General features: G+C 45.2%; 2 protein-coding genes across 4 annotated transcripts in view; one reads left to right on the top strand and one right to left on the bottom strand.

Moving 5' to 3' along the window:
* NSF (N-ethylmaleimide sensitive factor, vesicle fusing ATPase) overlaps window positions 1-11,725 on the top strand; it is a 56,228-nt gene extending 44,503 nt beyond the window's left edge. For 2 of the 3 annotated variants that reach the window (XM_031601056.2, XM_090125312.1), the window contains exons 18-21: window positions 3,613-3,747; window positions 4,271-4,384; window positions 9,752-9,807; window positions 10,326-11,725. In XM_031601056.2, the coding sequence (XP_031456916.1) occupies window positions 3,613-3,747; window positions 4,271-4,384; window positions 9,752-9,807; window positions 10,326-10,338 (318 nt within the window). In that variant the 3' untranslated portion in view covers window positions 10,339-11,725. Of the gene's footprint in view, window positions 1-3,612; window positions 3,748-4,270; window positions 4,385-9,751; window positions 9,808-10,323 lie in introns of all 3 variants that reach the window. The other variant, XM_090125311.1, reaches the window with a different exon arrangement.
* Window positions 11,726-13,750: 2,025 nt separating this feature from the next.
* Window positions 13,751-21,185, bottom strand: WNT3 (Wnt family member 3). Its single transcript, XM_031600870.2, has 3 exons — window positions 21,044-21,185; window positions 15,533-15,798; window positions 13,751-14,230 (listed from the first exon to the last, which is right to left on the bottom strand). Exons 1-3 carry the CDS (start codon window positions 21,168-21,170, stop codon window positions 13,751-13,753), a joined length of 873 nt encoding a protein of 290 aa, XP_031456730.2. The 5' UTR covers window positions 21,171-21,185.
* Window positions 21,186-21,700: the final 515 nt, after the last annotated feature.

The raw sequence follows: 21,700 nt of genomic DNA, 5'->3' as shown, positions 1-21,700 counted from the left end.
TTTGGGAGTAAACACAATTAGGCTTTACAGAAATGAGAAACGTTTCTGGGTGTGCTTTAAATTCATGACTGTGAGTTCCTCTGAGCAGTGCTTAAATAGTGGTATCTGTTACCAGCCCCAAAACACTGCATTTTGTTTAGCATCTTTTTTTTTTAAACCAATTAAAAAGCTTTTCTAAAATGGACTAAGAGAAGAAAATAAACCATGTTCTCTTGGGTCTTTCTTTCAATTGAGTGCAGGAGAAGAGGCTGGGGGGGATAGAAAGCCTGAAAAGGACTGTCGCAGCGGGGAGCCGAGCGGGAGAAAAGGACTTCTCTGAGAACTAAGCAGCAGCAGCTCCGAAAGCCGAAGCTGCTTCATCGACATGCAGAGTCACACAAGGCATGGAGACGCTCACCAGCCCCACAGAGGTTTCACATGTGCTTCCCTGCTGGTTCCTGTGAAAAGCTAACAATCGGCTCAAAGGGTGAAAGACCATTGCAGCATCCCCGCGCTAAGCTGGACATACAATTTGTGCAGTGTTATGAGATGTCGGGCTTAGTGAGATGCTCTTGAACATTCCTATGGATGCCCTTCCACTGCTCCCAGAGGCCCCCAGCCCCTTTCCTCTCCTCTGCATTTTTGCACATTTATGAAAGTTGACGGAGAAAAGGGGAGAGTAATCTCCTTGTTTGATATAATCCCATATGCATTCCTGATTCCACATCACTCAGTGCGGATTGGAAGCAACGTGAGTCAATGGAGATCTTACATTTACACCTGTAAACCTGGGGAACTGCATTTGCTCCCATTACGTGGGAAGAATTGTTGATATCTCAAAACTTAAAAATAAAGAAGGGGTCAAAGAGAAGTGATCAGCTAACGGGTATCCAACAGAGGCACTTTAGTACCCACTGACACTTGTGTTTTGAACTCCTCTTGCCTGGGGCTGGTGAAATGCACTGAAATTAGGTAATTTGAGACTCTGCTGACATGTTGAGACTTCATTTGCTTGTAGCAGTCTATTACATTCTTGTATGATCTAGTTTGGTCATCAGAGCAATCATCTGGTGCCCGCTAGGAAGCGAAAATGAAGTTGGGAGAATCAATCTCATATTGCTTGAAAATGCCATCACTTAAAATGACTTCAGTTTATGAACTCGGAATCCCATAGCTGTCTAATTATGTCCTTTATTCATATAAATTCAGCGTAGCAGAGAGAGGGTCTGGAGTTATCCCACTTCTAAAAGGCAGCGGGGCAAGTTATGTCCCTCACTGAGGCTTTCCTGATCGATGGGCCTTGGGATCCTAACTGGGCACTTTCATTACCTGAAAATGGGCAGGAGGAAGCCAGACTTAGATGCCTGCCTGCATCTCATCTGTGTTGATGGAGGAGCTATTCCTAAAACTGCCCCAATAATGTCTGAAATCAAATGATCTCAAGCTGCTGGAAAGCCAAGTTCCTTCTTACTTTGTGTTACTCTGGTTGCACCTGATTTTTGGAAGTTCACTTCTGTCCTGATCTTCTGTAGCCTTTGCAATGGCTATTGTAGAAATTAAGGATCAAAACACTTAAGATATCTGGAATCAGGGACACTTCAGCAGCACATCTTAACATCAAGAATAAGTCCAGTGATACCTTGTGGTGTATTGCAGGGCAATGGGATGAAGTCAGCCTTTTCAGTTTGACTTCATGGCTTTGTGCTTCTGTGGTGCCTGGGGCAAAATGTTTCTGACTTGTAGGTTTTGCAGTTTGCTGTGCAAGTTGCCTGAAACCTTGAAAAGTACAGGGGACTCCCGACAATTTTTGTGTTAGTAATTGGTACAGCAGAGATTACACTTGTTTTATAGTAACCTTTTCCAGTGGTTGAAGTTCAGAGGTAGCAAATTGAAGAAAGCTTTTGAAGAGAGCAAGGAAAAAAGAATGCTTTGTGTGGAGCAGTTAGAAACTTTTAAGCGCTATTTTGCAGAGGAGCCTGTTCTGATGAGTTTTCTACCATTCAGTGGTTCAGGGTCTTGAGTGTGGATAATGTAGTCAACATAAAGTCAACACAGAGTCAGCGATGGGTCAGCATAGAATTGTTGAAGTTGGAAGGGACCTCTAAAGGCCATCCTGCATTGAACAGGGACACCTACAGCTTGGTCAGGTGCTCAGAGCCTGACCTTCGATGTCACACAGGGCTCTGTGATTTTTTGTTATGAGAAACAGCAGTTTGCACCCTCACCTCCTCCTCTGCATTGTCTGTGATTTTATGGACCTCTCTGTTACCCTTCTTGGCCCTGTCATTTATCAAGAGTCTTTTAGGGAAGTTATTCCATATTTCTCTGCATCTTCGTTGCTTTCCTCTGACTCCTCCAGCTCAGTGCTGTATTTGACATAAGTGCTTGAAATGACAAGTGTCTTTAAAGTAAGAGCATAAAAGCACTCTAATTTCATGCAGTAGAATAATTATTTCTGTTTTTCCCTTCTCCCATTCCCAGTGTTTGTATTTTGAGTAATGCTTAGCACTGGGCTAATGTTTTCACAGAACTGGCCACAATGAGTGATTCCACTGGCTTTCCTAAGTGGTCATAAGTCCCTCAGAGTCATTCTTGTGTGTGTAGTAATTGTCTGCTGACCTGATTTACAGCAAGTTTGGGATTCATCTGAATAAATGTGGCTGTCAGCAGTTTGGTTTTCTACAGCTGAGCTAGAAAATGGGTTGCTGTGGGAGTTCAGAGTAGAGGTAGCTTTGGGTGGAGGTAAGTGTCATCTGGGCTTCGTTAGCAAAGAAGGGAGTACTGATAATGAGGTCACATGTGGACACCTAAAGTTGGAGTCGGTGAAACTTACCTAATTATATTTCTGTAGTGTTTATATCTTTTCCTGGTGAGATCTTTCAGGCTCTAATGAGCCCTCAAAATAGATTCCATTTTTATTATAACCAAGCATGCTCTTTGTCTGTGTGGAAGTTGCTCAGGTCGCATCATTCAAGGAGTTACTTTGCAGGTTGTTATTCCCTATTCTTATCTACTACCAAAAACATTGTATGTCCTTGGGTGGTAACTCCAGAGCAAGTGCTGGAGCACTCCATAGCATTTGTTATCAAGCGTCTGTGTCTCACAATCAGATGAGAGTTTTGGTGTCCCTGGAGAACTCCCTTCACATTCTTTGTCTGTAAGCATTGATTGAACTTTTGGGCAGCACAGTGAGAAGGGTACTTGGCCAGCTGGGTATCTTCCTGGCCCATGGGCTTTGTGTGTGCTGAACTGGAAAAGGGACAGATCACAGCTGATGAGTCCAACACATCTTTCCATCAGCCAACATCAATCAAGTGTTTGAATCTGCATAGTAAAATTCAAACAGCGTTCCAGTGGCATTTGTAAGATGGTCCAGCAGTTGATTTTCGTTGGCAGTTGATGTTTTTCTTTTGTCCTTAACTCTATAAACCCTGCTGCTGCACTTCTGGAACGTGATCCTAGATGTGTATGATTGATGCTGACAACTTCACTTGCTGAGAGGTGTAATCTTGCTATTTTTTAGTGTTTTTACACGTTCATTTTCTGTTTCTCATTTGTAGTTAGCTGAAGCACTCCCAGGATGCTTCCTCTCTTGTTTCTCCTTTCTTGACACTTGCTCTGTTGTGTGGACAGGGTCGCAAGCTCCTGATCATTGGAACCACCAGTCGCAAAGATGTCCTGCAGGAAATGGAAATGTTGAATGCCTTCAGCACCACGATCCACGTACCCAACATTGCAACAGGGGAACAGCTGATGGAAGCTTTGGAGGTGACAAAAAAATTAAAGGATGACAAATAACCTGAAAATTTGCTGGAAATGAATGGTTTTGCAGTAGATCTGCATTTTGGAAAATTGTCCAACTTAACTACAACTTCTCTGAATTACTTGTTCATATGTAAATTAATGAAAAATGAGAGAACAGCAGATTTAGGAAAGAAGTTTGTGTAGTGGATTGAAAGATCCCACTTTTCATACCTTGGAAATGAATATAGTTGGGGTACCTAAAGTGGAGGATGCCAAGCTTTCATTAATTGGAATAACGTCAAATGAAGGGGTTTTGGTGCCAAAGAAATCATAGATTCTTCACAAATTCGTGCTCTAAATTGTTTCCTGTCTATGCTGTAGTGGAAATCCTAGAGAACACTGAAGGATGTTTTGCCTTGTCTGGATATATTGCAACAAATTGTGCTTCTAAGCTAGAAAATGCATTCTAGCTTCTCATTCACTTTGCCCTGAGTTAAATAACATTGTTCCTACTGGCAGTGTTCTGATTTCTTTCTTTCTTTTTCAGCTCCTGGGTAACTTTAAAGATAAGGAACGCAGCACCATTGCACAGAACGTCAAAGGGAAGTCTGTTTGGATCGGTATCAAGAAGCTGCTGATGCTGATAGAAATGTCACTACAAGTAAGAATTTTTCTGATCCAGGCAGGACTGGAGTAAATGTAGCAGTCTCAAAGGTTCCCAGTTGTCTGCAGACTCCTACTTTGAGAGTCTTTTAATAGATTTAATTGAGAAAAGAGCTTCAGTGAGAGGAAATTCTCTGAACAAAGGAATCGCCAGGTCTTGGTCTGGGGAGAGATCTTTAAAACCACAGTGCCCATGGGCTGTTTAGAGCTGCACTTCAGAGACAAGCGTCTGGCAATGGGAGGGATTGGATTAACTCACTTTTCATGGAATTTCTTCTTTACAGTCAGCATGTTAAGATTGCAGATAGCAATCGCTTAGGATTTTTATTACTTTTTTGAAAAGAAAAGGTGCCTGTGCAGGTGTATGTGCTCCTTCCCTGAAGAAGATAAATCTGTCAGGCTGTTCAGCTGCTCTCCTCTTTATTTTCCACTTTCAGCACTTTAAAGAAAATAATTGCAGAGGGCAGAAATATGCAGTTCTTAACCCTCCCCCGCACCCATCACCCATGCCTGCAAGCAGCCATCAAGCTGCTGCTCGACAGTATGTGCATGCTGAAAATGAGAGGGTGTAGCGTGCAGCCCTAATCCTCTGCACTGACATTTCAGCGCCCTTCTGAGTCCTCCCCCCTCCCAACACGCTCTCCTTTCACATCAAATGGATTTAGTGCAGCTGAGTGAACTGTCCTTAGATCTTCCTAGGAGAGGCTGAGCATAAGCTAAGAGGCATGTAGTTCAGCAGCATATAAGTCATGTATCCCTCTGTTCACTATTCACAATTCTGTTAAAACTTGCACAGCACTGAGGATATGCTCTGACTGGATGTCACCTCGGGGAATAAAGTCATTTATCTAGATTACTTTTTCTTCTTCTTCCTTGGCTTTTAATTCCATACCTACAGGCAAGTCGGTAAGTCATTGCTCACATGTATTAAATGTATTTAAGGGGTGCAGGCCTTCGGGGACTCTGCTGCAGCCCATTTCAGTTCACCTCGACAATGGGTTCCTTCTTCTGATGCAGGATGTTTTCTGTTGCTGCTCTGACCTGAAATGTTGGTTCTTGTCAAAACTGAAGGTTTTGTAAATTGTAAATTATGGGTGAAAGTGCTCACCCAGGCTTATCCATGGCATGGCACCATGGGTGCACAGCTATGATGGTGTGATAGGGAGTCTTCAAGCTGCTGTACATTGTGCAAAGTGGAATTGTGCATTTTTTGACATGATAACCATCACTGTAGACAAGTCTGTGACCAGTCAGGCTGGGAGAAGCTGAGCAGAGCTGTGTCCCTGTTTGTGCCATTCCTAACTCTGAGCATCAGCATGGATGTCTGATGAACCACCTGTGTTACTGCACATAGATGGCTGGTAGCAATGTGACTTACAGCCTTCACCCAAACTGAATGTAATAACGTATGGAAGCTAAATGTTCCATTGCAAAATATCAGAACTGTTTGCATGGTTCCATCTACAGAATTGCTATAAATACAGGAAAGCAATGCAGGCTGTCATTAAAGAGAAGAATATTGCTGTAGTATCTAATTTGATTTGCTTTACAGGAGAGTGGAGTTATATCAAATGAGATATTCTGATCCTTTTTATTTTCCACCAAGTAGAACAGAGCTTTTTAGAAAAAGCTTCAATCAGAAATATGAAATTCTTAAAAATTCCAAGGGATGAACAATGTTTCCCAAAATGCAGGTGATTAGATCCCATGGTGAATGAATTCTCTGCAAGAAAACCATGCACCCAACTTCCTTCTCTGCAGTCCCTCAGTCTGTGTTTTGTTTTACTGGATGAGTAAACCCAACATGTTTTTTTTGTAGCTATTCTTACCCTGTTTAGGGTTTAAATGATTTTAGTTTGTTTTCAATTTAAGTCTTGCTCAACTTCTTTCAGTATCAGAATCCTTTCATGGAGTATCATGAACCACCACATTGCTTTGATGCTTTGGCTTGCTTTGTCACCACGTGTACAAACCTTGTAAACCCACACTTTCTGGCAGTCTGATTTCCCTCAAGCTATGTTTATTGCTATTCCTGCCCTTTAATGTTGAACTGTTCTCGTTCAGTGTCTTATACTTTGGTCATCTTGTTTATACTGTGAGTCCTGGCATGATGTTGAGTTCTTGTTAAAAGAAGCATTTGATGAATGGATACACTCATGATTTGCCATGTGAATCCAGTTAATTTTGCAGTGTTCTTGGCTGCAGGAGATGGACCACCTCACAGTGCTGTCAGGTACTACCCTCACATCCAGGGTGGATCTGGATGGATCTCGAGCACCTGATCGAGCATTACATGTCTGTTCATTGCAGGGGAGTTGGACCAGATGACATTTAAGGGCCATTTCCAACTCAAATGATTCTGTGATTCACCTTGGCCCAACACTGCAACCCCATCCTGGATATGTGAGCCACCTTTTCCTCTTGCAAGGGACTGGTCCTTATTTTCCCTGCCCATCTTGTTGCTCTTGGATTTAATTGTCAGCTTTTGCTCCTTCTCTCAGTAGGAACCCGACAGAGCCAGGCAGCTTTCCAGAAAGCCCTTTTTTGAACCTCCACTATTTCCTGATTTGGTAACTTCTGTTTAGCGTAAATAAAACTTACATTGCAGACAAACAGCTTTGATTATTTTAACATACTAGGGAATTTATTTTAAGAGTCGTCTTAAAATACTGTGTATATTATACTAAGTAATACACCCAGAGTTTAGGTTTTATGATAGGTTTACAGGAGTATCCAAGGACATGCACGTCTTGCTGGGTTCTCTCTTCTCTGGACTGAAGTTCCTTTTTCTCCTAAGGACTCCCAGGCTTGTCCTGGGGCTGGTACTGCCTTATGTAGAGAGAAACAGCCAATTTCTTCCTGGTGGTGGGAACTGTGTCACAGAATTGGTCTCAGGTCTGTTCTCTTAGAAAGTCTCTCACCTAATTTGATAGAAGCATTTCTCCTTTCACAGATTGCCTGAAGTTTTACTCAAGAGTCCTGAATCTGTTTCTCCTTTGCACTCTTCTTTCAGAACAGATCAGCCTTCTCCTTTTTCATCCACATTTTGTGAATAAACTATTTGCTTTAATCTTTTGGCTAAGAAATTGCAGGTACCTGCTGTTCCTCCCAGAAGACTCTGTAGAAGCTGTGTCACTATGGATGATGGGCAGTTTTACCAGTGCCACTTTCTTGTTTCTAAGCAAAAAGAATTGGGAAGGGCCGGCACCTTTGATTTAGAAAATGGAATACTGGCATTGGCAAGCGTGAATGTCAGCTGATTGCCTTAGTGCACATTTCCTGCTAAAGAAGAGATTCACAGCTCCTTTGTTGTCATATTGAGGTTGTGATGAGTTTTGAGTGTTCATCTGACTTTTCTGTGCTACCCTGAAGTTGCACTGAGGTCCTGGCAACAGGACCATCTTCTTTGCAAGTACGTAATGCTCTTGGCAGGTAGATAATACCCTCTGCAAGTCGTCGAGATAAGTAGTCTTGGAAAGAGCCAGGCCCTTTGACCGTTCTGTTTGAGATGTTTTCTCCCAGCTTTGCACTTTCTGTTGGTGGTTAGAAACCATGTCTTGCATCATCCCAGTGTTCGTGGTTCCTTGGATTAATTGCAAATGTGAAAGATTCTTGCTTCACTCAGTAAATGGGTTGTTTTTTTGGCTTCTTGGCTCTACACTCCTGTTTTGTGCATTTGACTGTTGGGCACTGGCATGCCCAGCAGTGTAAACATTGGTGGTGGTTGTATGGATGTTGCCTTTGATCCTCAGCAGGGCTTCTCTTTGGAGTGCAGGTGTCTAAGTAGAGAGTTGCTGTTCCTCCAGTTGTCAAAACTGCAGTTCTCTGATCGGCTTTATTTGTAGAGTACTGAAAATCTTCCAATCCCAGAATCATTCTGCTTGGAAAGGACTTCAAGATACCACCTAATACAGCTATCAAGATGAAAGCAGGGTCAACACTGAATTTAGACCTTCAGAGATTGTATATGTTGATGATAACAGACATCTCACCATCCTCTGTGTCATCAGTGTTCTATGGGAACCAGGCTCTTCTGGCTCCAATACGAATGCAAAATTATTATTATTATTATTTTGAAGTATTTCTAGCATTGTCTGCTTCCTAGCGTTCATTTGTCCATCTGTTTTAGTTTTCTCATGGATAATCCATCTCTGAGTTTGGATCATAAGTGAGAAGTCAAGTCTGAGGTCTTGGTGTGCTGCTCTTGAGTTACTTCTCTGAAGTCCTTTCAGAAGTAGACATCTTTACAGCCAATATCTACAAAAACGTTGTAGGTCTTACCTGACAGGATCAGGGATTCCTCTCAGTTGCACTTTGCTACTCATGGTCAAAGATCAGATGTATTTTGTCCTTTCTCTCAAATCCATTTGGGTCTTGAATATCTCCAAGGATCGATGCTCTGTAGCCTCTCTGGGCTGTACCTAACACTGTTGGATCACCCTAAAAGAAAAAAACTTTCTCTTACATTTACTTGTAATTTTCTGTATTTCAGTTTGTGCCTCTGACATCTTGTTCTGTCAGTAGGCACCACTAAGAAGATCCTCTTTTTTTCTTTACTTCCTCACTACTTGTTTTTATACACTTTGAAAGCATTCACCTTCAGGATCCCAGTGCTGGGTCTTTCTTTCTCCTTGTTCCCATGGCTTCTCCTTGGATGACAGATGCTCAAGTCATCTTTGTGGCCCTTTAAACTCTCTCCAGTGTGTATTACACATTTCAGGCACTGCTCCAGGTAGTTATGTTGCCTTTCATTTCTTACAGAACCCTGAACAGTACCAGTATTCCATTGCATGTTAAGAACTCATCATCATAGCTCATTGATCCTGAGTTCCTTCAAATCATCTTTTTTTCAGTGTTTTATAATAAATCAGCAGTTATTATTGAGATATTGACCCTTCTGAGATGTTCTAACATGATAGGAAGTTGCACAATTTTAGCTTTCCTTAGCACAAATTCTCAGCTGTTTCTTTCCTGCCTGCATCACTGGTAGTGCTGCTGTTGTTTTAGGATTTATTCACCCTGGGGTAAGTCCCAGTTTTACCTTCTAGCAGAGCCACCTGCTTGTTTGTCACCAAGTGGATAGAAGGATTGGAATGTTACTAGTCAACTTCATAGTGCCATTAACTGCTTTCAGGATGAAACCACTGTATTGTCAGCAATGTATTAAAGATACAACGGGTTGCTGAAGATACAAACAAAATGTACAAATAGAATCAGAACATGGAGTTTCTGGACCAAATGACTTCTTGCAGAACAACAGAGATACTCAGAGAACCAAACTTCCAGTTTGTGGCATTATTTTCATATTGTGCTACCTGGGAGGCTGCATCATGTACTAAAGAAGACCTGTTTTGTTTGTGTTTAGATGGATCCTGAGTATCGGGTGAAAAAATTCTTGGCTCTTCTGAGAGAAGAAGGAACGTAAGTACTCTTATTTTAAAGCATTGGTTAAAATTCTGTTCTCTGGTCAGAAATAAGGCTGCTGCTTCCATAAGGGGAACCTGCATGAGGGTGTATTTGGTGTCATTGTTGACCCCTCCTGTACACAGGGGTTTTCAGATGAGTTTTCCATGCAGGTTATGGGTGGGGGAAGTTCTTGAAGACTTTGAGAACCTGCATGCCTGAGTTCTCAGATGTTGGACCACAGCTGAAGTTAAATGAAAAGTGAGTCTGCTAGAGCTGAAATCCATTTATTTACGTAAAGAGTGGAACGTTGATTTCTTTTTTTTTTTCCCTGTCTAAGAGAAGGATGCCCTGCCCTTTCCTCTGTAGGTATCACAGGGAATAGTTGAGCACAGTGGCATCTGCTAGAAGATGACTTTCTAATGCACGTTGGGCAGCAGTGCTTGTCCTGCCTGCCTTTGTGTGGGTCCCTGTGTGTGCTTGATGCTTTCATACCTATGCATGCTTTTTAATGGATTTGGTTTCTTTTCCAAGAGTTCCCTAGACTGAAGGTGGACCAAGTGCAAGATCAGCAGCTGGAAAAGTGACCAACCTGGAGAATACACACTGGGATCCTTACTCTTCTGTGTTCAACACACTGGACAAAGTGAAATGCTCCCCTTTTTCCAAGAACCCAATGTGGAATTTGCATGTTTAGTGCAATACAGTATCTTTATTCTTTGTCTTTAATATACAGATATCATGTGGAAGTGTCTTCTAGAACACTGTGCTTCTGTCTCTGTGCAGGCGAGGCTGCATTCTTATTTGATTTTAGCATGGGGGAAATGTTCTGTAAGTTTTGAAGCTAATGCTCACTTATGTCCAGCATCCAGTTACTACAGTAGGAAAGAAAATGTGACTTCTAGTAAATCCTGTGGTGAAGGCTTATTAAAGTACTCCTCTGTGTTCTGATTTGATGAATGCTTTCTTGTTCGGTTATGTCATCCTATGCCTCACTGAACACTGAGCAGGGCTGCTAACCCAGAGTCAGTGACCACAGCAATGAAACTCCAGGATTTCCAAAATGCAGATACCCATTTTCTTTTATGCCCAGGTATTTTCTGGCTAATGATAATAAGGACTGGAAGAAGGCAGGGAAGTTTGTTGATCAGAACAGAGGAAAAAACTTCGGAATCCAGTATTTGAAACTTGTTCTTAATTCAAAAACAGGCTTAGTGGTGCTGATTCCAGCCTGAAAGCTCTGCATTAGTACGCTGTATATGACGGTTTTGGCATTAGTTGGCCTCACTACATCCTATTTTTCTGCCACATTACCAAAGGATGAAATTCCTCCTTGGAGATGAAGCCAAGCTCTGTGGATGCACGAGGTGTGCACTGCCATGTTTTTGCACTCAAACTAAGGAATGTATTGAACTTTGCTATGTGGTCTTTCCCCAATAGTCACTTTGCATCAATGAGGTGCTGTTATGATGACTGCAGGAGGATACTCCCCTCTGGTTCCTTGGCTCCACATGTTTAATAAGGTTCATGGAACATACCTCAATTTGGTGGGGCATGGAATCAAAGCCATTTATGAGGTGTTAGTCAGTGTAGCTTCCTTGACTTGACAGGACATGCTGTTAAGGGCTAGCAGCTTGTATCCAGTGAGGTGTTCCCAGGGAAGGAGGGTGCTTTGCATATTTTCAGGCCCAAAGGTGAAGGTACTGCAGTCCTTATTGCGTACTTAGGGCAATCAGAGTGTTTTAGTCACTGCACTCTGGTTTCTTTTCCTTTGGCAGTGCTGTTGTATTGTGATGACATTGCGAGTCCCAGTGGTTATTATTCCCTCTCATTTTGTGTATGATCTTGTGACTTTGTTTGTTCCATTCTTTCCTCTGCCAGTCCTTGTGACAGCAACACTCGTTAACTTATTTCAGAGTAAATGATGTAAACCTTATTGTGTCTATGTCCAGAGCTATATTGATGAATAAATATCTTGTTCAATTGCACATTAATGGATTCAATAAAAAAGCACAACTGGGAGACATCTGTGTCTTTGATGTTAGTCAAACAGAGCTGTCTGTCTAGAGTGCTTGAAGGTGAGTTGCTTATCTCCCTTGCGTAAAGGAGAAAGGCTGTAGCAAGATGGGGTCAGTCTATTTAGGGACATGGGTTAGTGGGCATGGTGGTAACAGTTCAGTGGTTGAACTTGGTCTTAGTGGCCTTTTCCCACCTTAATGTTCTAAGATTCTAAGATAGGAAAGTGATTCCCAGGCTGCTGGTAGCCAGAGAGATGCTAGACAGTTTGTACTGAACATGAATGGGACAAATAGATCCCAAAATCTGGATAGCTTGACCACAGGTAGACCACAGGTAGTGCTAGAGCTGGCCAGGAAGGCCATTGTAGCCCACCCAGTCCATTCCAGCTTTATGGCACTGCCTGGGAAGCCTCAGTTGTGTGTGTGTGTGTGTGAATGGGTGCTGCATCACTCCTCAAGAAGTCCAAGTTGGAAAACCTGAGCAAAATGATGGGTTCAACCTCTTCCGTGAGCCTCCATTCAAGGAGTTTCCTGCAGGTGGCGAAAGAGAATGACTTGCTGTGCCTGGGCAGGGGTGGTTTTGTAGTGAAAACTGGATTGCATTGAGCTGTATTGGCCAGATTCTTCATCCCTTTCCTTATCCTGTTAGAAAGTAGCTTTCCTGGGGTAGCTTTTCTGGGAGTAAAAAGATGTGTGGGATCCAGATTAATCTCGTGGTGTATGCACACTGTGAGGTGGCACTCTATGGCTGACTGCTGAGATTTTTGTTGATAACCTCATGTATGGGCTGCTTTTTACCATCACTGTCTTACTTTTGTGTGACTGTCACTGAGCATAATGGAGAAGAGCCACCATTCCCATAGATATCATTCAGCAGAACTTAAAGGATTTTGAGGCAAATGACACACTCTGGGAATTGCAAGTTTTTTTTTTTGTTTTTTTTTTTTTACCTTCTTTTTAATGACGTACCACAAAAAAATGCAAGTTGAAATATATTTTTCTCCAAATATATATATTTATATAATATATAATCTTAGTTAACTCAAGTATATACATTGTATAATAAATAATGCTTATAAAAAGAGAAATTTTCTGAATATAAAATAAAAAAACAATCAACTTCTACAACTTTATACAAAACTTTGGATACAGCAGATTGATGGAAAAAGATCTTCCATTCAGTGCTAGAATACCTGACTACGGTAAAATAATTACAAGGCAATAAATGTTCTATTTAATATTAAATACCTTTTCTTGATTAAAAACAAAAAGAACAATGAAACGACAAAAAAAAAAAAAAAAAAAAGAACAAAAGGAATTTTGTTGAAAGTCAGGTACTTGGACTCTTTCCAGACACAGAGTTTTAATATATACGTTAAATAGGATGCAGATCAGATGGCTGATTGCTGAGACGTGGAGGTTTCGTAGAGCTCTCCTGTGGTCTTTGTTTTACAAAACAAATGCTTTCAAATCCGGTAGCTGCTTGCTGTGCTCTGCAGAAGAGGGGCTGTGAATTTTGGTCTGGTTCACTCCAGACATGGGTTTGAGTATTGTGCTCCCTGTACGAGGGGTCTTTCACCCATTTTATTGCTCTTTCAGGAGAACGTGCTTCTCTTTCCCACGGGCAAAGAAATGAATGAGTAGAAAATGCAGCTTCGACGTTTTAGACGTTTTTTTGCAACTTCTGTCAAACCACTGGCACGTGATAATTGGCACTGGAATCTGTTGTGTTGTCCTTGCTGTGGAGGAGCCGCCAGGAAGGGTCAATACACCACGTTAACGCGGCCCCGAGCTTGGAGGGATGTGGCCAAGGAGCGCTGGTGGGGCCAAGAGCACTCGGATTTCTTTATGCCATCCTCTGAAGTGTGAGGCCACCGTGCTGGGGCTGGGAGCCCCGTGCCCTGCTCTGGATCAGCCTCCCAGCAGCTGGAGACCTACAGCATTTACTTGCAGGTATGGACGTCGTAGACACGTATGCACTCCTGGCAGCTCACGTAGCAGCACCAGTGGAAGATGCAGTGGCACTTCTCCTTCCTCTTTTCAGTCCTGGTGTTGTGGCCCCGGCCGCAGCACAGCAGGTCGCAGCCATCGATCCCATGGGAGGTGACGTTGCATGTTCTGTCCCTCGTCCCGAAGGAGCCCGTCTCTGGGTTGGGCTCACAAAAATTCGGGGAGTTCTCATAGTAAACCAAATCCCGCTCTGTTGGTGGCTTGAAAAGAGCATACTTAGCCCGAAGAGTCTCTACCCAACCCCGGGATTCCCTGTGCTTCTCCACCACCATCTCGGAGGCGCTGTCGTATTTATCCTTCAGGTAATCGCCGATCGCCCGAAAGTCGGGCTGTGCCCACCAGCAAGTCTTGACTTCGCAGCTTCCCGACAGCCCGTGGCATTTGCACTTCAGGTGCATGTGGTCCAGAATGGTCTGCCCAGGAGAGAAAAACCAGTCAATGGGGGATTGTGCGCCTTGGGTTCTCTTTATTTTAAAAGGTTAACTGGGATCCTACAGTGGGCACTTGACACCACGACGTGCCAGATAAACCTTAAGGGCAGAAAGTGTTTCTCCTCCTCTTTATTGGTACAGATTACACAGAATATTTGAGACTAACTGGTTGTCCAAGCCTAAAATATAGCAATTACCTTCTTTTTCCCCAGCCTCCCCTGAAAGGTATCATTAGTTTATCTAGGAAGGCAGCTATTCGTGTCCCACCCTAGAGTCTCAGCTGACACAAAATGGGTTAAGAAATGATGGCTTTTTTTAATGGCTTTCCTTACTTTAATGCTGGAGTGAAATAGTCGTTAGATAGGGCTAGATTGCTCAGTCTTTGCATGTATGAAGTAGTACTGCTCTGTGAATAGCTGCATCTATTGGTTAGTTGATGTTTTCATTCATAATTACATGGAGGAGCTCATTGCCCTCTACAGCTGCCTGAAGGGAAGCTGTGGCGGGGTGAGGTTGGCCTCTGCTCCAGGTAACAGCAAAAGGACGAGGGGGAATGGCCTCAAATTGTGCCAGGGGAGGTTCCTGCTCAATTTTAGGAGAAAACTCTCCAAAAGAGTGGTGATGCATTGACGCAGGCTGCCCAAGAGGTGGTGGAGTCATCGTCCCTGGAAGTGTTAAAGAGCTGTGAAGATGGGTGCCTAACAGATACGGCTCAGTGGGCAGCGTTGGTGGTAGGCAGTTAGACTAGGCAGTCTTAGTGGCCCTTTCCACAACCTTAATGGTTCTATGATCCCAAGTCTTTTTCAACTGGATTCAGACATCTGAGCTGAGCTTTGTCTGGAAAGCGTAGCCTAGTGCATGGAATCATTAAGGCTGGAAAAGATCTCCAAGATCCACAAACCCAACCCTGCCCACCCCCACTGTGCCCACTGCCCACCTCCCTCAGTGCCACATCCCCACATCTCTTGAGCACCTTCAGGGGCAGTGACTCCACACCTCCCTGTGCAGCTGTGCCAATGAGAAGAAATATTTCCTAATACATCCTGATCCTGATTACGGTTGTGAGTGGGAGCTTTGGTGGGAGGCATAAACACCTCTGTTGGGGTACATTTCACTGGATATCTGTGATGGAGAGCTGCTCTAATCACCTGTGTATCTATCCACAGAATTTTAAGGGTTGGAAGGGACCTCTGGAGCTCCCACAGACCAGGTTCTGTGCATCAGGGCCTCAATGAAGCTGGTTCATGGGCTGCCCATGCAGCTTGGTGCCTGTGGAGCACTCACCGTCCTCCCAGCCTCGTTGTTGTGCCTGTTCATGGCTGAGCGCGCATCCGGACGATTCTCTCGAGCATCTGCAAATTCCCGTGACACCAACACCCCGAAGTCAGCATCCTCGCTGCATCCACCCCATTTCCAGCCCTCTCCTGGAGGCCCTTTGTGGTGGGAGTCGCAGCCGCAGATGGTGGAGGTGCCCTCGGCGCAGGAGCGGGTCACAGCAAAGGCAACGCCGGCTGACGCGATGGCGTGGACAAACGCAGACTCTCGTGTGGCTGGGAAGGAGCAGAACCCATGTGGTTACGTGCCAAGTAGTGCTTTGTTCCTTCCCAACCTCCTTCAAAATCTCAGTAAGACACGAAGTGTTATTTTACTTCTTTTTCTCTGAACTGCCCTTCGAAACACCTGGGTAAAAGTGTAGCTTAAGGAAAGAGCAACCAACACAGAACTTGACCTAGGGGGAGGTGTCCCTGCTCATGGCAGTGCTGAAAGTAGACAATCTTGAAGGCCTCTTCCAATTCAAATCAGTCGAGGATTCTGTAGCTACATTCCATAATTTCTGGTCTGGAAACCCAAAGAGGACACAGGGATTCCACCCAAGGAGAGATGAATTATAGAACGGTAGAATCATTAAGATTGGAAAGACATCATCCTCTCCAACCATCAACCCAAGTAGGATCATAGAATTGTAGAACTGTAGAATCATTGGAGCCGGGGGGACCCTTGAAGGTCCTCTAGTCCAACTCCCCTGCAGTGAACAGAGACACCTACAAGTAAGTAAGTGCTATGCATAAGAAATGGGGAAAGGCTTCAGATGACACAGGGTAGAGCATGGCAGAGCAAAGCCTAGGAGCTATTAATTACAGTTGGGTGTGTCTAAACTAAACCAAGTTACTTCACAGCAATGGGTGCTGTTAGCCATCAAATTAACCTTGCAGTTGCTCTTTAATTAGTAAATAATCCTGTAGGGAATCAAAGCAGGTGAAACTTCAGTGTGATAAAGCAGACAAAGCTCTAGTCTGTGGCTGTTGGCATGCCCCAGGTGCTCAGTTGCAGTGAGTGGATTTTGATAGGCTCCACGGAGAAATTCCTGACAGCACTGAATGCTGAAGATGGGGATAAATAAGTTGCCCAGTAGGGCTGGTTGGACTGGAGCGAGGGATGAGAGTGTGTGGACCTACAAAAAGATGAAGGTGCAATGGGTTTGCTGAGCTGGAGCATCTCTGTCCTTCACCTCTTCCACCCATGGCCATGGCCTTCAGGACCTCCCCTTCTCTAGTCAATTTTGTGACCCAGAAATGATGGATACTTTGAATGGCAGCAGCCAAAGTGCCATAATGGGTGGCTCCTTAGCACACTCAAATCAGCATCTGGCATGAAACCATCAAGATAGATTTTCTTGTCCTACTACTACCAGACGAATCTCAGGAGATGTTAGAAGCACCAAAACCCAATGCTATTTTGGAATACAGCTCTGTTGAACTTCTCTTTGGCTGCTCTCGGTTGAAATTTTTTTTGAGCATTTTTTTTTGCAAAGAAAAAAATCCTGAGCTCTTCAGTCCATCAAGACTTGGCCATGGAGAATGAAATGCAGGACTGATTTCCCTGCATCCCTTGTGCAACGTGGGTAGGGGTCAGTATGGAGAATGAATGCAGAGAACTGGGAGGGGCCACCAGCTGTCATTGAAGACCATGACATAGCTTTAGGATGGAAAAGGGGATGGCCTTGTATACTCTTGAGCTAGGAAATAAATGGTGGCTTCCCTATCATGAGGCCCTTGAATTTAATGTCACCTCACGTTGGTGCCAGGGTTGTCCCAAAGTGCTCTCTCTGGATGGGTGGAAGGGCCTGTCTCCCTGGGTGCTGGAAGAGCTGAAGGTGAAATTGGGCTGCCCTGGATCACTGAACCATGGGATGGTAGAATATCCCAAACTGGAAGGGACCCACAAAGATCAGAGTCCAACTCCTGGCTCAACCCAAACCCTATGGCTAGGAGCAGTGCTGTGTTGTTCACTTTCTTTAATTCAAACTCTTCTCTCCTCACCCTCACTGGCTCCAATATCCCAGCAGAGACCCTGCCTCCATCTACTGAGGGAGAGACCAGTGGGGGCTGTGTGGCCACAGGTTGAAAATCACTGCTCCAACCCCAGTTTTTCAGCCCGACAAAAGCTATTTGGGTGGGCCGTGGTCTACAGCAGATCAAATTAGATGGGCTGGTGAGCCGTCCTGGCCCCAAACCAGGACGGAGGGGGAGGACACGAGCCCCTCTCCTTGCCGACATGCCATCGTGTTCCATCACGGGGTTGAAGAGCAGCGGGCATGGGATGAAGGGCGCGTTCTGTAGGGCTCGCCCTAAGGAGCGTCGTGCTGGCGCTGGGGTTCCTGCACATGGGCCCCTCGGCACCCACCCTGGCTCACGCCCGACCCCGGCCCATGGCAGCCCCTTGTTCGGGCAGGGAATGAGCTGCCAACACAACAGCATCGCCTGGAAATTCTCCCCTTGGGTCCGGGCGAGGAGCCGGGAGAGTTTCCCAGAGATGAAATGAGGGAGCAGAGTTCCCAGAACCAGGGGAGGGGCTGGCGAGGGAGGATTAGAGCGATCTTGACAGTGCACCACTGCGACTGTCTCCCAGCCGGGCCCGTTACCTGCTGGGACACTCAATTTGCCATTGTTCCCGCGGTGTCACACTGTATTACCAGCATAATGCTGAATGTTTCCGCCGGCCAGCGTACCCACGGCACAGAGCACTGGCATTCCCCAGGAGCACCTCGTAGCAACGAGGCAATGTTCCCCTGTCCTGCCGTCACCCTCCAATCCCGCCAGCCGGGCTGGGAAATCCCTATTGATGGCTCTCCCCAGCCCCCCGCCACCGGATCAGAATGGCTAAAGGGCGTGTGAATGGTGCAGCAATTTGAAACGACCGCAGTGCTGGGATGGTATCGCTCGCCCTGCCTCACAGTAGGGGAGGAAGCTTAGCTCTTTCTCATCGGTATAAGCTTATTTTTCTCTCTCCCTCTCTCTTTTCCCTCCCCCTCCCTTTAAGCTGTTGAGTTTATATCAAGACAGCCCCTGATCCCACACACCCCTGTTTAGATGCAAATGACTGCGAGTGTCATGGCTGAGAAAAGCCATGGGTTATCTTGGTGCGGTCTGCCTTTTCACTGCTCATGTCAGGGGCTTAGCCAAGCACAAGGACCCCAATGGCAGCCCAGGCCCAGCTGCCTTTCCTGCACCTGGCTCTGCCACAGTGAGCAGCGGGGTCGGTGCCACCAAGAATGGGCTGGAGCTGCCCAGGGGCTGAGGAGCACCTTGGTGACACCTGGGGAGGGAGAGCAAGCACTGCCCTGAAGGATGAGGGAGAAGCACCAACCCCTGCTGCTCATGGCATGGAATTGTAGGGTCATTAAGGCTGGATGGGGCCTCCAAGGTCATCAGGTCTGACCGTTCACTGAGCAGTGCCGGGTCTAAATCACAGAATCATTAAGTTTGGACAAGACTTCCAAGGTCGTTGAGTCCAGCCTCAACCCATCCCCGCCGTGACCACTCACAGAATCATTAGGGTTGGAAAAGACCTCTAAGATCACCAAGTTGAATCCCAACCCATCACCACCACGACCATTCATGGAACTACAAGGGTTGGACAAGACCTCCAAGGCCGTCGAGTCCAACCGTTAACCTCTAAAGCACGTCCCTACACATCTCTTAAATACCCCCACGGCTGGGGACTCTGTCCAACCTCAAACTCCCCTGGCTCAACTTGAGGCCATTTCTTCTTGTCCAATTGCTTGCTATTTGGAAGAAGAGACGTACCCCATCTCACTATGACCTCACTGAGGTTGTTGTAGGGAGCAGTAAGCTCTCCCTGAGCCTCCTGCTGGCTCAGCCTTGGCTTTGCTATAGGACTTGGCTGGAAGAGACATCATCTTTTCATAAAAGCTGACCTTGTTTTAAGAAGAAAAGGGAGGGAGGAGAGGGGAAAGCAGGTTTTTCCTTCCTCCTTGTCCTAAAGCTGCCCCAGACTGAACACCTGCAGTATAAATCACGTCTGAGGATTTGCTTGTAAAAACATGATCTTAACCCAGATTCTGGGGTTGTGTTGTGTTGGTTTTTCTTTTTCTTTTTTCTTTTTTTTTTTCCTTTTTTCTTTCTTTTTTTTTTTTTGTAGGAAAAGAAGACATGCAAAAAAGAAAACCTGTAGAAAGCTGATCAGTGGCCTTAGGAAATGAAAGGCTCACCAGCTACAGCAAAACCCTCACGAGCTGGAATTTTGGGTAGGGCCGTGGCCCATGGATGGAAACCAGGTTGATCTGGGCAGAGCTCTCCATGGGTCGGTGTTCAGCAGCCCATCATGGGAGCATTTCCATTGATAAGTCATAGTTTGATCAGGAAAAGTCTACACCAAACGTGCTCGATGATTTTTCTCCATCTGTCAGAATGATTTCAGAGCTACAGGTGATATTTTACTTTGTCAGCTCAGAGTGTGTGGAGATGTTGAGGCACGTCTGCATGTGGGGCTTTGCTCCAGTCCCCACAGCTGAAAGAATCTTAAAATATTCTTCATAATTTCAAAGTTCAGTTTACTCATTAAGGGGAGGATAGTTCACGTCCAAATTTTTAGTGCTTTAATGATGACAGAAGTGGTGGTGAGAGATTTTTTCAGTGCCTGAGTGCTGTAATAGTTCTTTCATAATGTGCTTAAAAGTTTTTACAATAGTTTTAAGGAAAGTTAAAACCTTCTGATCTTGTAAGTGTTGACGTTTAGGACATGTATTTATTAGGCAACAAGTTACAGTGTAAAAAGGCTTTGTGACAAATTATTTGATTGCAAATACAGCAGTTACCTCAAAATTATCCTGACAGAGCACAAAGGAATTGAATCTTATGGTCACTATTAGCACTGAAGTGGGACAGGATGGGCTGGAATGGGAAGAGGTGGGATGCGATGGGATGGGATTGAAAGGGATGGGATGAGATGGGATGGAATAGGATGAGATGAGATGAAATGGGATGGGATGGGATGGGTGAGGAGGAGATGGGCTGTGTTGGGATGGGATGGAAAGGGATGGGATGGAATAGGATGAGTTGGGGTGTGTTGGGGTGGGATAGGATGGGGTATGATGGGATATAACGGAAGTTTTACCTACGGTATGTTTCTGTTTTATGGGAGTGCTATTTAATCTGAGGTCTTGGTTTCCTAACTGGATATCACGCGAGATGTGGAACCTGACACCAAAGTCCTCCAGCAGTCTCATCTCAGACCACATCTGGCTGCAGGCTAGTGTTTCAGGTACACCCCACATCTCACTTTTCACAGTGTAATGCCCAGGGTGTTGGGATTTCCATCCTTTTTGTGCAAGCTTCCAGAATACCTGGTTGATGGATCTAGAAAGATCCATCAGGGCATTCAGTAGGAAAAGATGAAGAGGAGCAGGAATGAAGAGGAGGTGTTTGGAAAACCAAGTGGAGATGAGACGCCAGGGCTCTGCCTGCCTCCCAAGCCCCTGACTTTGCTCTTTACCTTTGTCCAGGACGGGCCCGAAGATGGCCAGGCTGTCATCGATGGTGGTGCAGTTCCAGCGACGCCCTCGGAACTGGTGCTGGCACTCCTGGATGCCCAGCTTCACCCCCTCGGCCACGCTGGGCATGATCTCGATGTAGTTGCGGCAGAAGCGGAGCTGTTTGGGGACGAGGCCGGGGATGGAGCCGCAGAGGATGGGCTGAGACCCCAGGGAGCTGTACTGCTGGCCGAGAGCGAGGGACCTGCAAAGGAGAGAGGGCAGTGTGAGGGGTGAGAAATAAGCTGGCACTTGTGCTAGGGGTTGAGTTTTGGGAAGAAAAAACGCACTGGAACACGAAACTGGTGGAGTCACCATCCCTGGATATGGTCAAGAAGTGTGGAGATGTGGCACTGAGGGACGTGGTCTGTGGGCATAGTGGGGCTGGGTTGGGGTTTGACTTGGGGATCTCAGAGGTCTTTTCCAGCCTTCATGATTCTGTGATTCTATGACCGTATGAATGGGCACAGTGGGTACGGGTTGGTGGTTGGACTTGGTGATCTTGGAGGTCTTTTCCAACCTTAATGATTCAGTGATTCTGTGAATCTGGGATCCTGATACCCAGCTCAAATGCCAAGACTGCACAGGAGCAGTGGTGCTCTAGAAGTCTCAGCCAGTTC

The sequence above is a fragment of the Phasianus colchicus genome, chromosome 26, assembly GCF_987193195.1.
Source record: "Phasianus colchicus chromosome 26, bPhaCol1.hap1.1, whole genome shotgun sequence".
NCBI classification, from domain to species: Eukaryota; Metazoa; Chordata; class Aves; order Galliformes; family Phasianidae; genus Phasianus; species Phasianus colchicus.
Note: the sequence above shows the minus strand (reverse complement) of the source record. Positions and strands in the feature narration are given on the sequence as shown.

Bases quoted from the DNA above. Each gene is read 5' to 3' on its own strand.
- WNT3 (XM_031600870.2), bottom strand. From the start codon at position 21,170: ATGCCCAGCGTGGCCGAGGGGGTGAAGCTGGGCATCCAGGAGTGCCAG. The intron at 15,799-21,043 runs GTAAAGAGCAAA...GCTCCTTCCCAG, and splicing joins CGGGCCCGTCCTGGACAAAG to CCACACGAGAGTCTGCGTTT. The intron at 14,231-15,532 runs GTGAGTGCTCCA...TCTCCTGGGCAG, and splicing joins ACAACGAGGCTGGGAGGACG to ACCATTCTGGACCACATGCA.